The 13,065-nt window shown below is 41.4% G+C and overlaps 1 protein-coding gene across 1 annotated transcript in view; it reads left to right on the plus strand.

Annotated features, from left to right (window-relative positions):
- The first annotated feature begins 1,330 nt into the window (after positions 1-1,330).
- Positions 1,331-13,065, plus strand: part of LONP2 (lon peptidase 2, peroxisomal) — a 95,692-nt gene continuing 83,957 nt past the window's right edge. The window contains exons 1-3 of the mRNA XM_059999832.1: positions 1,331-1,687; positions 8,983-9,217; positions 12,436-12,567. Of these exons, the coding sequence (XP_059855815.1) occupies positions 1,455-1,687; positions 8,983-9,217; positions 12,436-12,567 (600 nt within the window). The 5' untranslated portion in view covers positions 1,331-1,454. The remainder of the gene's footprint in view (positions 1,688-8,982; positions 9,218-12,435; positions 12,568-13,065) is intronic.

The raw sequence follows: 13,065 nt of genomic DNA on the forward strand, positions 1-13,065 counted from the left end.
CCTAAAGTAATATCCAGTACATAGTAGGCATTCAATAAATGGTTGTTTAGAGAATGAATAAAAGGTGGGATAACGTCAGAGAAAGAGCTTTAGGCCAGAGACTCCGAGTTCCTGAATTTCTGTCTCCAGCACAGCAGCTAGGACACCTGCCTTCTCCTTTCCCTTACCTGCTGCACTGTATCAGACTCAGCTGTCTATGGGTCTGTCCCTCTGGCCAAGAGGTGTTTGAGGGTAGGACCTTGCCTTCTGTTCCGCTCTCTACCCTCCACAATCAGACCGGGGCCTTGCACTCAGCAGGCCCTCAACAAATGCATGTTGTCTTGACTAGACTTTCAATTCCCTCCTGGATTCTGACAGCATTGCTGGACTTCATATTTGGGGAAAAAATTCCGTCTGCAAACTACAGCCAAACCCAAGTCAAATTCCAATGTGAAGGAGTTCCCAAGGGCCAAATCTGAAAAAATTCAAGCAATGATATACATGATATTATTGCATGATAGCCCATAAAAAACTGAATACCCACGAGTCCATACTAACATAAAATAACATAAAAAGTAAATTATTGGGAAGCGAGATGGGGCAGCTTTTTCTTACAGATTTCAATTAATAAATGTAGACTTAACTCCCTACACATACTTACTACTTATAATGAAAAAAATAGTACCTTAAAGTGGAGAAACCTAGCAGATACTATTATACCTTCACCAAGGAATCACTGTCAAAATCATCATTGGTAAGACATTTCACCATCATGTATCACTAAGGCACATCACTTCTGTGGTCTTCCTGACAAAAATGTATAATGTTGATCTTGAGAGAACATCAGATAAACCCAAATTGAGGGACATTCTACAAACTAAGGGATCAATACGTTTTAAAAGTTGCAAAGCTTTGAAGAAAAAAAGAAAAGAAAGATTGAGGAGACAGCACAACTAAATGAAAAGTGGGATCGTGGACCAGAAAAAAGGACATTTGTGAGAAAACGCAAAATTTGTGGAAGTCTAAAGATTAGATAACAGGAGTGTTAGTTGCCTGGTTTTTAATAGTTGAAGGATGATTGTGTAACATGATTACAGGGGAAGCTGGGTGACAGGTACATGAAAACTCCCTACTATATTTTTGTACATCTAAAATCAATTCGAATAGAAAGGTGCAAACATTTCAAGTGGACACAATTTACATGGGATCATTCTTGGGCATACAGCTCTGCTCTGTGGGAGCCTCTGCAGAAAGCGGAGTAGCGGGGCCGGGAGGCAGGGGTCGCCCCGGCGGGTGGAGTGCGCATCTCTTCGCGTGTGTACGGCGCGGGGCGGCGGCCGAGCCCGGGGGCCGGCGGGAGCGCGGAGCCGGAAGCGGCGGCGCGCAGGGGTGTGAGGGTTGGTAGTTGCCTTGTAGGCCGCGCAAAGCCGGCTGTCGGCCTCCCGGGTACTCTCCCGGCGCGGAGGGCCGTCGCCATGTCATCCCTGAGCCCCATCCAGATCCCCAGCCGCCTCCCGCTTCTGCTCACGCACGAGGGCGTGCTGCTGCCGGGCTCCACCATGCGCACCAGCGTGGACTCGGCCCGCAACCTGCAGCTGGTGCGGAGCCGCCTGCTCAAGGGCACGTCGCTGCAGAGCACCATCCTGGGCGTCATCCCCAACACTCCCGACCCGGCCAGCGACGCGCAGGACCTGCCGCCGCTGCACAGGTAGGCTGGGCGGCTCAGCGGCAGCGGCGGCGGCGCGGCCTCCTCCCGAGACCCGGCCCGGCCTCGGGGCGTGGGGCTCGGGGGGCCCCGCGGCGGTGTTCCGCCTCTTCAGACGACTCACGCACCAGACGGGGGTGACAGAGGAATGCCTCGTGACCGTTAAATGAGATGACTCACGGAGTCGTGAAAGCTGCACGATTAGCTGCTCAGCATCTGATGGGAATTTCCTTTCCCGCCCCCCGGGTCTTCAGACTCCTAGGCCGGTGCTCTTAACCTTCCAGGCCCCCCTCTTTCTTTTCCTTTCTCTCTTGCCTTCCCCCACTCCTGTCTTCATTCTTTAACTTCTTTCCCACCTCTTTTGTCCTCTTAACGGAGATACTTGGCTGCTTCACGTTTTCTCTTTTCCCGTCCCATCCTAAATTGCACCATTTCCTTATTAATTTGGGGGTGCCTGTCTAACACACTCCCTGCCTCCCCCGCCCCCTGCCTTCTCTCTTCCCCTCACTGCTTCTGTTTTCCTTCCTAAAGGGCCTTCCCTGTTCACATTGTCCCTTTTCTCCCTTTCTAGAACTTTCCTATCTTCTCATGTCTTCTCATATCTTAACGTTTCTTAGGCCCCAAGCTTACCACTGGATTCCCCTACACCGTGGCCCTAGTTGTGTGACTTTGGGTGACAGATTGAACCTGTGCTTATTTCTCTCTTCACCTGTAATTTGGAAACTAGCAGCATCCGTCTTTTACGTGTGTTATGAAGATGAAGTGAAATCACATGTGTGGTCTGTTTTGCGCCAGGCTGGATAAATGGTTGCACTCACTGTCCAGTACTGTAGCCACTAGCTACAGAGCACTTGACATGTGGCTTGTCCAAATTGAGATGGTAGTATTAGAGTGACCAGTTGTCCCGGTTTGCCAGGGACTGTCCTGGTTTCAGCCCTGAAAGTCCTATATCCCAGGAAAACCCTTAGTTGCAGACAAACCAGGGTGGTTGGTCACCCTAAATGTGCTATAAGTGTACACTATACACTAGATTTTGAAAATTTAGTATGAAAAATGTGTTGTTGATAAATTTTATATAGATTAAATGTTGGAATTAAGTAAAATATTAGCATTTCACTTGTCTTATTTTCTAATGTGGCTACTAAAATTACATATGTGGTTCACGTTATATTTCTACCAGACAGCACTGGTACGTAGTATGCTCTCAACAAATGCCATTATCTTCAAGCCTCCCAAGCCCCTGCCTCCTTTCCTTAACTCTTCTTGAGGTATTTTCAACTTAGAGCCCCTCCCTCGTTCACCTACAGTTATCCTTTTTTAAAATAAGGTGTAGCCTGACTCTCAATGGTTTTGGGGAGAGTTAGGAATGTCTTATTTTTGTCCAAAATCTTGTGATTATATACTCTCCTTTTAAAGGAGAGTCCATAGCTTTGTTAAAATTCTCAAAGGAGATTTGGTTCTCCTCCCCTCCTCTTACAGAACAAAACAAAACCAAAAAAACCATAGCAGTCCATTGTTGGTCCACATTGCAAAAGCCTCGCTTTTCTCAAGCATGGAAAACATTTTGGTTTCCATCTGATATACTTTGCTTCTTGCTTGAGTGAAATTGGGTACTTTTCAAGTTTCAGTAAACTGTGACAAATTGTGTTGGATTTTGGTTTCCCTACATATGACCCCACTCCTTTAGCCTTTGTTTATTTCTCCCCTAATTTTTTGCTTTCTGTGCCCAGGTACTTAGTTGCCTGTTGAGGCAAGAGTGCTCAAGATAAGCTGTTTTGTTTTAGTTCTGCTGATTACCCATGGGTACACTGTGAATTTCGAAAGTAGATTAGTCATGTTTCAGGTTTGAGTGACTATTTGTTGGTATGATTCTGGCAAGATTTTGGAGGGTTTTTAATTTCTTTTATGTAAATTCCTCCAAAACAACTAAATTCTTCTGCTTGGAAGTAATCACTAATATCGGATGATGGGTAATCTGGTCCTTGCTGTTCATATTGCTGCCTTTGTTTTAAATGAATAGCAGTGTTAAAATTTAATAATTTAAGTTAGAAAACATACATAGAAAATTCTTCATAGAACTTCAGCATTATGAGGACCCAGCAGACCATCTCGTTATCCTAGAAATATTATTTGCTACTTGAAAAGTCTGTAGAAAGTTTGCATTGCATTCCTTAGTATTAGGTTCCAATGTCTTTTTTCTCTAATATCACCTTTAAATGCTCTTACTTTAAAAAGTTAAAAGAGCTTTTTTTAAAGTAACCATTTTATTTTATTTTGGCCCACACCCCCTTGCAGTGGAAGCGCGGAGTCTTAACCACTGGACCACCAGGGAAGTCCCTAAAAGAGCTTTAATAGTACAAGTACTGCGTTGTCTATAATGTTATTTCTGTTGCGATACGCAAATCTGTCCTTCCCCAGTTACCTGCTTTTCCAGGTGGTAGTAGGACCTCAGAGGGACGGTGAGGGCTCTCTTTCTGTCCCTAGTTTCCTTTAGACCATCCAGGTGACAATGCCTCAGTCTTCAGGGAGCAGCAGAAGTAATTTGTTCCCCTGGGTTCCTTGTCATACAAAGTGGCAGGGCCAGGTGTTGACTTACCTGAACCAATTCCTTTACCATTTTGAACGGCACAGTCCCTATCTGCACGTCAGTGTGCAGGCATGTCGCCTAACACAGGAAGAGCTTTGGATAATATCCCCACAGTCTAGAATTTGGTTCCCATGCCACCTCAGGCCACCCTGCTTCACTGGACTGTCTTTTTAGTGGCTCCTCAGTGACCCATTGTTTTCTTAGTGCAAGTAGATAATTAGCATTCCTTGTGCACTGTCCTTTCATGCATTTCAAGATTGCCCTGCAGTCTTCTCCCAGCCTTCCATTCTTCAGGGCACCTGCCTTCATTTCCTCATAGTGCTGAATGCTCAGTCCCTCTTCATTTTCTGTGTACTTCATCTCTAGGACCCCAGATTAGTTTCATTGGCATTTGTCTGACAAAAAAATGAATGATTTATATAGAGCAGATACACAGTTTCATAATTTGCCAAGCCTCTCTCCATGTGTTACTGTTATTTGTATCTATTAGCACTCTTCAGCATTCAAGAAACCTGGTAACACTAAGATTTTAAAATTTAGTCTTTTATATTAGCAAGTATGTAATGAATAGCTCTACTTAGATGTTCCTAAGTCTGCATTTACTTTTTTTTTTTGGTGGTATGTGGGCCTCTCACTGTTGTGGACTCTCCCGTTGTGGAGGACGTGCAGGCTCAGCGGCCATGGCTCCTGGGCCCAGCCGCTCCGCGGCTTGTGGGATCTTCCCGGACTGGGGCACGAATCCATGTCCCCTGCATCGGGAGGCGGACTCTCAACCACTGCGCCACCAGGGAAGCCCTGCATTTACTCTTTTTAAGGAAGGTCTGTCTGCAAGTTGCGTTTCTTAAATTCAGAAATGAACTTTCAAGAAAGGAGTGAAAATCAAAAATCCTGTAGTCACAGAAGCCTCATCTCTGGTAGAATTTGGGACTATCCTAATAGACTCTTTCGTTGTTTCTAAATCTTTATTAACAATGATGATAAATTTTGCTCAAAATCATCAGATATTCAGGAAGATAAGTTGGGTGATACCAAGTCAAAACCAAAAAGATGTTTCAGTGGTCCTTTCCCAGAAGTGTGTAACTTTTGCTTCCAGAGCTTTGGTGGAAATACTTCTCTTCCTTAAGTGTTGTTAAGATGTAAACATTAGATATTAAATAATAGCTGTGACTTGCAGTATCTCAGCTATTTAGAAGCTATGTTAATAGTGTTTATTTTTATACTTCTTATAAGTACAAATTCATGTTGTCCATTGTGGTGGGAAAAGAGTATAATTTGTCATAAAACCTAATTCAGCTCCCCTATTGCTATTTAATATCCTTGTAACCATGGATAACTAACCTGTTTACCCTTTTTGAATCTGAATTACTCATTTTTAATAAAGTGCTACCTTCCTCACAGAGGTGAACGGTGGTGTGTTATGAAATAATACCTATGAAAGCCTTCTGTAAACTGCAATGCGATAACCCTGTATGTTAATGGTTTTACCATTGCCCACATGGGTAGTTTTAAGTGTAGATTTCACAAATGGAGGTTGGGGGAAGGAGTGGGAAGACCCCATATTCTTTCTTTTAATATGGGCAGAACTGAAGTAGCATTATTTGGAAAAAAGATTTGGAAGATTAAGGATTCCAAGAAAAATGGAGGGCTTTAAAGTAAAGAAAAAACGAAAGAAAAGAAAAAAGCAAGTGGTTGGCAAATAGACCACAGCTATCCTCATCTTGGAAAACTGCTTTTTGCAGTAGTGCTGCTTTTAGATTTTCCCACCACTGTAGTTTGATGGTTCTCAAAAACTTATATTATCTAAGTCAGTTTCCAAATTATACAAATCTTATCCATTGTTGTCAGACTTTGGGTTAAAATAATATTTTACAACTCTGAGAGTAGTTCTCAGGAATTTCAGAAATTCTTTGAACTGTAAAATACCACAGTAATTAAGGTGTAGATTTACAGGGCTACAACCTAAATGGAAAAAACACTACACATTTGGGTACGAATAAATGCGGATCTGTTGCAAAATCAAATTGTTGCTTTTGGTCATGCCTAATAAAGTGCATGGTAATAGAAGAACTAGGATATTTTGAAAGATGACTGAGTTGATATAAAGCCTCTGTATCATATGGATCATAGTTAGAAGGAAAGTATTAGATTAATTGAATATTTTGTTTACCTATTTTTATATGTAAAACCTAGAGCCCAACATGCAATGCAACTTGTCTAAAATAACATTAAACGTCGTCTTTCTTTCCAGAGCTTTTACCCCAAATGTCTTTCACTAGGTAGTTTGTTTCTAGCCATCTAATTATTTCACACATCATTGTTTTTTCCTTTAAAAAGGGTACATTCTTTTTATGTACCCTTTTATTTTTTTAGGTATGTTGTCAACTATAAGTGATTTAAAGCAAGAAATAATTAACATATTTAAAACCTTTATATATATATATGTGTGTGTGTATATATATATATATATTTTTTTTTTTTTTTCCGGTACGCGGCCCTCTCACTGTTGTGGCCTCTCCCGTTGCAGAGCACAGGCTCCGGACGTGCAGGCTCAGCAGCCATGGCTCACGGGCCCAGCCGCTCTGCGGCATGTGGGATCTTCCTGGACCGGGGCACGAACCCGTGTCCCCTGCATCGGCAGGCGGACTCTCAACTACTGCGCCACCAGGGAAGCCCTATATATATTTTTTTTATTAGGAGGAAAAGCATAGTATAAATCCAACTTAATCTCTTTCCAGTTTGGAACATCTTCCTTTCACAGTTAGGAAAACTATTTTATTTGCTTTGTTAGAAAACTCACTTTTAGTCTTACCTTTAATCAGTGACATACCCCAAATAATTAAATTTGTTTCCTAATCTGGAAGTTTGGATTTGTCTCATCTCTCTCTGGTTTCTCCTTGGCTTCTGGTTTGTAAACCCCTTAGACCAGGAACCTGGTTTCTTGTCTGTTAATGTTTCTTGTATATAGAACTGTAAACTCTTCTGCACTGTGTAAGCATTGGTGGTTGTCATCTGCAGTGAATTATAGTCTTCGTTGGTCTCTAATCAGTTTAGGTATGGCTAACTCTTTCAGGCAGTCGGAGTTGGTTTTAAGGGAATGGGAGATAGAACCTACTGTTTGATTAGTGACTGAAGAAAAGCAGCCACGACACAAATAACTCAATAGATGATTGCCAGATCATTTCAGGTTTTTAAAGTACATGATGTTTTTTCTCTCCACCAAATTATCTTCCTAATTTTTTGGTTTAAGTTCTTGTTTAAATCGAGTTTTATCCACGTGATATGCCTGGAAGGGTGTTCAGGAAATTATATGCATGGCTCAGAATAAACTGAGTGGTGGTGGGAAGCTGAAGGTACAGACAATCTACAGAATGAATCATTTACGAGGAACTAATCAAGAATTAACTGCATCTAGAAGTGAGCAAGCTCACTAAAATATGCACATACTGTCTGTGCCATCAGTATGTTTGAGACGGGTAAGTGTAGTATTCCAATGTCACCATGGTCCCAGGGTGTTGAGAGCTCTGGTCACTTTGATTTTAGTTTCTTTCTGAAATTACAAGCTTTCCTGTGCCTGAGGGGAGAAACTATAATGGTAGTTTGGGATCTGGAAGTGTCCTCTGAACATTGATCTTTCTGTTTCGTATCACTTCAGCTTAGTTTGGATGAAGCTTTCTTTCTGTGAATTAGTTTATATGTGACTTGGTCAGAATTGCGTGATATGGAGCTAAGACTTAAAGTATAACATTTTCAGCTCGTGTTAGGTGAGGTGATTACCACTTAAACAGAACTAGGTTGACGTCTTCCTGAGATGTAGGTCTGTGACTAACTCTCCTCAGTCCATGAAAGTGTGGCCTCTGATATTTAGCCCCAGATTGAGAAATTCAAAATTCAAGGACATACGTGTTAATTCCCAGATCTGATGGCAGTTTTATAGATTGATTATGTAAAAAACCTGGCTTGGTGTTAGTAGCAAAACTGGTATCAGAAGGGGATTTCTTAGATTGGTTTACATCACGCTGTTTAAATCTGTCTAAAATGCTCATATATATTCTGGTGTAAGATTGCCTCATTCCCAGCGGGCAAAATTAATTCCTGTATAAATCTCAGCTGCATTTACTCATGTTTTTATGCTTAAATAATCCAGATGTTTAGGAATTTCTACCTAATTTTTGAATGGCTAATTAGAATGAGATGGCCCCATATCAGATGGTAGGGACTTGTACTGGATGCTAAGTTAAATAGAGAAATAATTCATTTGCACTTGGGACGTTCTTTGGTTTTTAATGAATTTCTCAGAAAAGGCAACCCTTTTGAGGTTTCTTTTTTTTTTTAACATCTTTATTGAAGTATAATTGCTTTACAATGTTGTGTTAGTTTCTGCTGTACAACAAAGTGAATCAGCTATATGTATACACATATCCCTATATCCCCTCCCTCTGTGTCTCCCTCCCACCCTCCCTATCCCACCCCTCTAGGTGGTCACAAAGCACCGAGCTGTTCTCCCTGTGCTGTGCCGCTGCTTCCCACTAGCTATCTATTTTACATTTGGTAGTGTATATATGTCGTTTTCACTCTCTCACTTCATCCCAGCTTACCCTTCCCCCTCCCTGTGTCCTCAAGTCTATTCTCTACGTCTGCGTCTTTATTCTTGAGGTAAGTTTCTCTTCTACCATATTGAGCATTTGTAATACTGATGTTCTGTGTTTTTCAGGATTGGGACAGCTGCACTGGCGGTCCAGGTTGTGGGCAGTAACTGGCCCAAGCCCCACTATACTTTGCTGATTACGGGCCTGTGCCGCTTCCAGATTGTACAGGTCATAAAAGAGAAGCCATATCCTGTTGCCAAAGTGGAACAGCTGGACTGGCTGGAGGAGTTTCCCAACACCTGTAAGACTAGGGAGGAGCTAGGAGAACTATCGGAACAGTTTTACAAATATGCAGTACAAGTGAGTTGCTTTTAGTTTTTCCTTAAAACCCTCTTCGGTTTCTTTGTTGCCCTAAGATGTGATGAATTTGTTGAGTGGTGAAGTTTTCGGGCAGTATATGTTTAAATGATTTCTCAGTATATTATAGTACATTGATTTCAAACTGCTTTTGTCTGGGATTGTACCTAAATCATTCTAGGACATACTAACCAACCCTTCCTAAACTTTTTCCAAAGAGTATTTCTAGAGTTTTCCTTATAATTTCCAGTGTCTCCAAACCAGGTAGTTATTAAACCTAAATAATCTTAAACATTAAAATACTGTACAGAAGCTATTTGTCACTAGACTATCTAGGCATCAAATTATATGTTATGTTGGTTCAGAAGTCAGGATCACACTGTGAGTGGTATGGAAGATTAAGCCCATGGTTTCAAGTATGGCTGAAACCTTGATCCTCTAGAATTCTGGGAGGGAAGCACACATTAGGCGTGCATAGGCAGGTGTTCATAGCCTATGGTATTTGTACCTGATGTGGCATTTGAAGCTACACATTGCTAGTGTGGTGAACAACAATAGAAAAATAGAAAATTTGGCACTACAGCTGCTGTGGGGGCTGAAAGAGACTTCAGTTTGAGAACCAGAGTAAGTGAATGTACTGTTCAGGAGTGAAGAAAATAGAGTGGAAAATAGAATTTGTCTTCCTTTTCCTGAGTAATCCTCCCTGAGTCTCCGTTCTTATGTTGGACATAGCTTTATAGCTTCTTTCTCTTGTTCTTTACTTCTCTCCACTATCAATCAACAACAAAAATTTAAATATGTAAAGATTCTGTAATGACATTAAAGGGATTTTTAGAGAGAAACATCACCACTATTTACTGCCATCATGCATCCAATTTTATTTTTGCTTGTCTTCTTGTCTTGGTTCCTATTCAGTCTTATGTTTTGTTTTCTTATCTATATCTAACTTTCGTATTAAGTACTTTTATGAATTCCATTGAGTTGGGATATCATAATTTTATCATTTCTCTTCTTAGACATCAGGATTGTTTCCAGCTAATGCTTTTCTTCCATCCCCTCTACATCTTCTTCTACAGCCCTCAGCAGTAGACTTCTTCAGGAGCTTTCGGTTTCCTTCTAGCTGCTTCTCTTTGTCACCCACCTATTCATTAATCCTTTCTAAAGAAGCTTTGGGTATGCCTCTCCCCTGAGTAGAAGACTTTAACGGCTCTAGGGTAAAGTTCACATTTCTTGGTATAACGTTAAGGCCCTTCGCAACTCTAGTTACTTCCATTTATACCCAGAGTTCTAGCCACACTGTATGTCAGAGAGCTTCACATCTTGTTATTTCATGTCTCTGTGATTTTACCTTCTGTTCTGTCTGCTAAGAGTGCTTCTCCTCTGAATTTTCAGACTTGACTTATGCTTTCCCAACTCCTATAGGCTGTTAGTGCTCCTTTGCATGCGTATCCACAATCGCTTAAACATCCCTTTTAATATAATGCTTATCACGCTGTATTGAAATTTGTCTTGTAGGTCTCTTTTCCCTACCAAACTTGAATTCATCCCTGCTTTAACCATGTTACACTGAGCCCTTTATTGTGTCTGACAGATAGTTTGTACTCAATAAGTACTTGGAGAATGAAGTACTGTTTTAACAGTACTTGAAATACTGTTTTATTTTCTTAGAATGACTTTAGGAGAAAGAGTTTTCCAATTTTATTATCTACTTCTCCCACCTGGACAGCGTCATCATAATTATGCTTTAATTCTTTTGACTCTAGGCAGGTAACAGATAGGTTCCAAAGTTACAGTGCTTTTAGAGAGGTTTGCTTATTTCTGGCATATGAAATCTCATTAGAGTGACTGTATGAGGATTTGGTACATCATCTGTGTTAGTCAGTGTGGTGTTAAGTTAGTTTTGCTGTGTTAAGTACTCCAAAATCTCAGTCACATAGCGTGACAAAGGTGTATTTCTCACTCACACTTCATGCCCCAAACCAGCGAGTGTGGTGATCTAGCAATTAGAGTCACCTCGGGACCCCAGTGGGTTGGAGATTCATTTCAAAACGTGCTTCCGTTATTGCTGAGGAAGGAAAAGGAAATGTGGCAGAGCTCTCAGTGGCTTTTGATGCTTCTGCCCAGAAGGAACTGTCACTTCCCCTCATGTTTCATGGTTCAAGGCAGGACCCATAGCCATGTACATCTGTATTCAAAGGTGAGATAGAGCAGCCCTACCATGAGGTGAAAAGGAAAGGGAAACTTTGTCAGTAGCCCCAGTGACTATGACAGTTACTGAAAGGTTGCCTTGAGCTTAATCTGTCTTAACTCCAGGCTATACCCTGGAAGTTGTTTTTTAAAAAATCATTCAGTCAGTGCTCAGATTCTAGTTAATCCAGTGTTCTTCTGAAAAACAGTATTTCAGCTACCGATTGGTTAATATAATAGCATCAACCATGTTAAATTTCCAGAATTTGACAATTACACTGATTGTGTAAGAGAATGCCTTGGTTCTTAAGAACAAGGGTCATGATGTCTGTGATTTACTGTAAAACATTCAGCAGTAATAGTGTGTGTGTGTGTGTGTGTGTGTGTGTGTGTGTGTGTGTGTGTGTATAGAGTTGGGGAGAGAGAAAGCAGATGTAACAAAATGTTAACAATTGGTGAATTTAGGGGAAGGATATTAGGGGAAGGAGTTTCTTGTACTATTGCAATTTTTCTATAAATTTTAATTTTTTTCCAAAGTAAAATAAAATCACAAATTTACAAAGCCTTTTATAAACATTAGTATTATCCACTTTTTTCTTTTTTTTTTTTTTTTTTTGCGGTATGCGGGCCTCTCACTGTTGTGGCCTCTCCCGTTGCGGAGCACAGGCTCTGGACGCACAGGTTCAGCGGCCATGGCTCACGGGCCCAGCCGTTCCGCGGCATGTGGGATCTTTCCGGACCGGGGCACGAACCCGTGTCCCCGGCATTGGCAGGCGGACTCTTAACCACTGCGCCATCAGGGAAGCCCTTATCCACTTTCTGAACCATTTTTGCTTTTCATTCTGATTGACATTTTAAAAGTACTTCTCTTTTCCTCTGAGTCCTGTAAAAATGCCTGAACACTAATAATCAGTGATTTTTCAGAAACAAAGACTTTCCCTGAGGCCAAAACATTAAACCTCTATGACAATTTGATTTTTTAAATTCACAAATAATGCCATATTTCATTAAAAAGACTTTTTTTTCCCTTGTAGTTGGTTGAAATGTTGGATATGTCTGTCCCCGCAGTTGCTAAATTGAGACGTCTTTTAGATAGTCTTCCGAGGGAAGCTTTACCAGACATTCTGACATCAATTATCCGAACAAGCAACAAAGAGAAGCTCCAGGTAACAGTGTTCCACTCTGGAATGCCACGTTGCTTTGTCACTTCCTGTTGAGATCTAGATAGTAAGTTTTGACTTTCAGGTAAGATACTGGAGACTCAAGTAGTTAAGATGCTTTTACGAGGCTTAAGTTGACTTTTACAGTGATTGCTTTACATTTTTGTATACTTAGGCAGTTCTTGTATTTGCATTATCAGTACTGGTAGTCTGTCAATTTGTGGAAAAAGTTAAAGCTAGAATAATAAAAAAGCTAAATATTTAATTTAACTTAAATATATAAATATGCTTTGTCTCACTACTGTTTTTTTTTTTTACGGTACGCGGGCCTCTCACTGTTGTGGCCTCTCCCGTTGCGGAGTACAGGCTCCAGACGCGCAGGCTCAGCGGCCATGGCTCACGGGCCTAGCCTCTCCGCGGCATGTGGGATCCTCCCAGACTGGGGCACAAACCCGTGTCCCCTGCATCGGCAGGCGGACTCTCAACCACTATGCCACCAGGGAA

The sequence above is a fragment of the Delphinus delphis genome, chromosome 20 (genome assembly GCF_949987515.2).
Source record: "Delphinus delphis chromosome 20, mDelDel1.2, whole genome shotgun sequence".
Classification (NCBI taxonomy): Eukaryota; Metazoa; Chordata; class Mammalia; order Artiodactyla; family Delphinidae; genus Delphinus; species Delphinus delphis.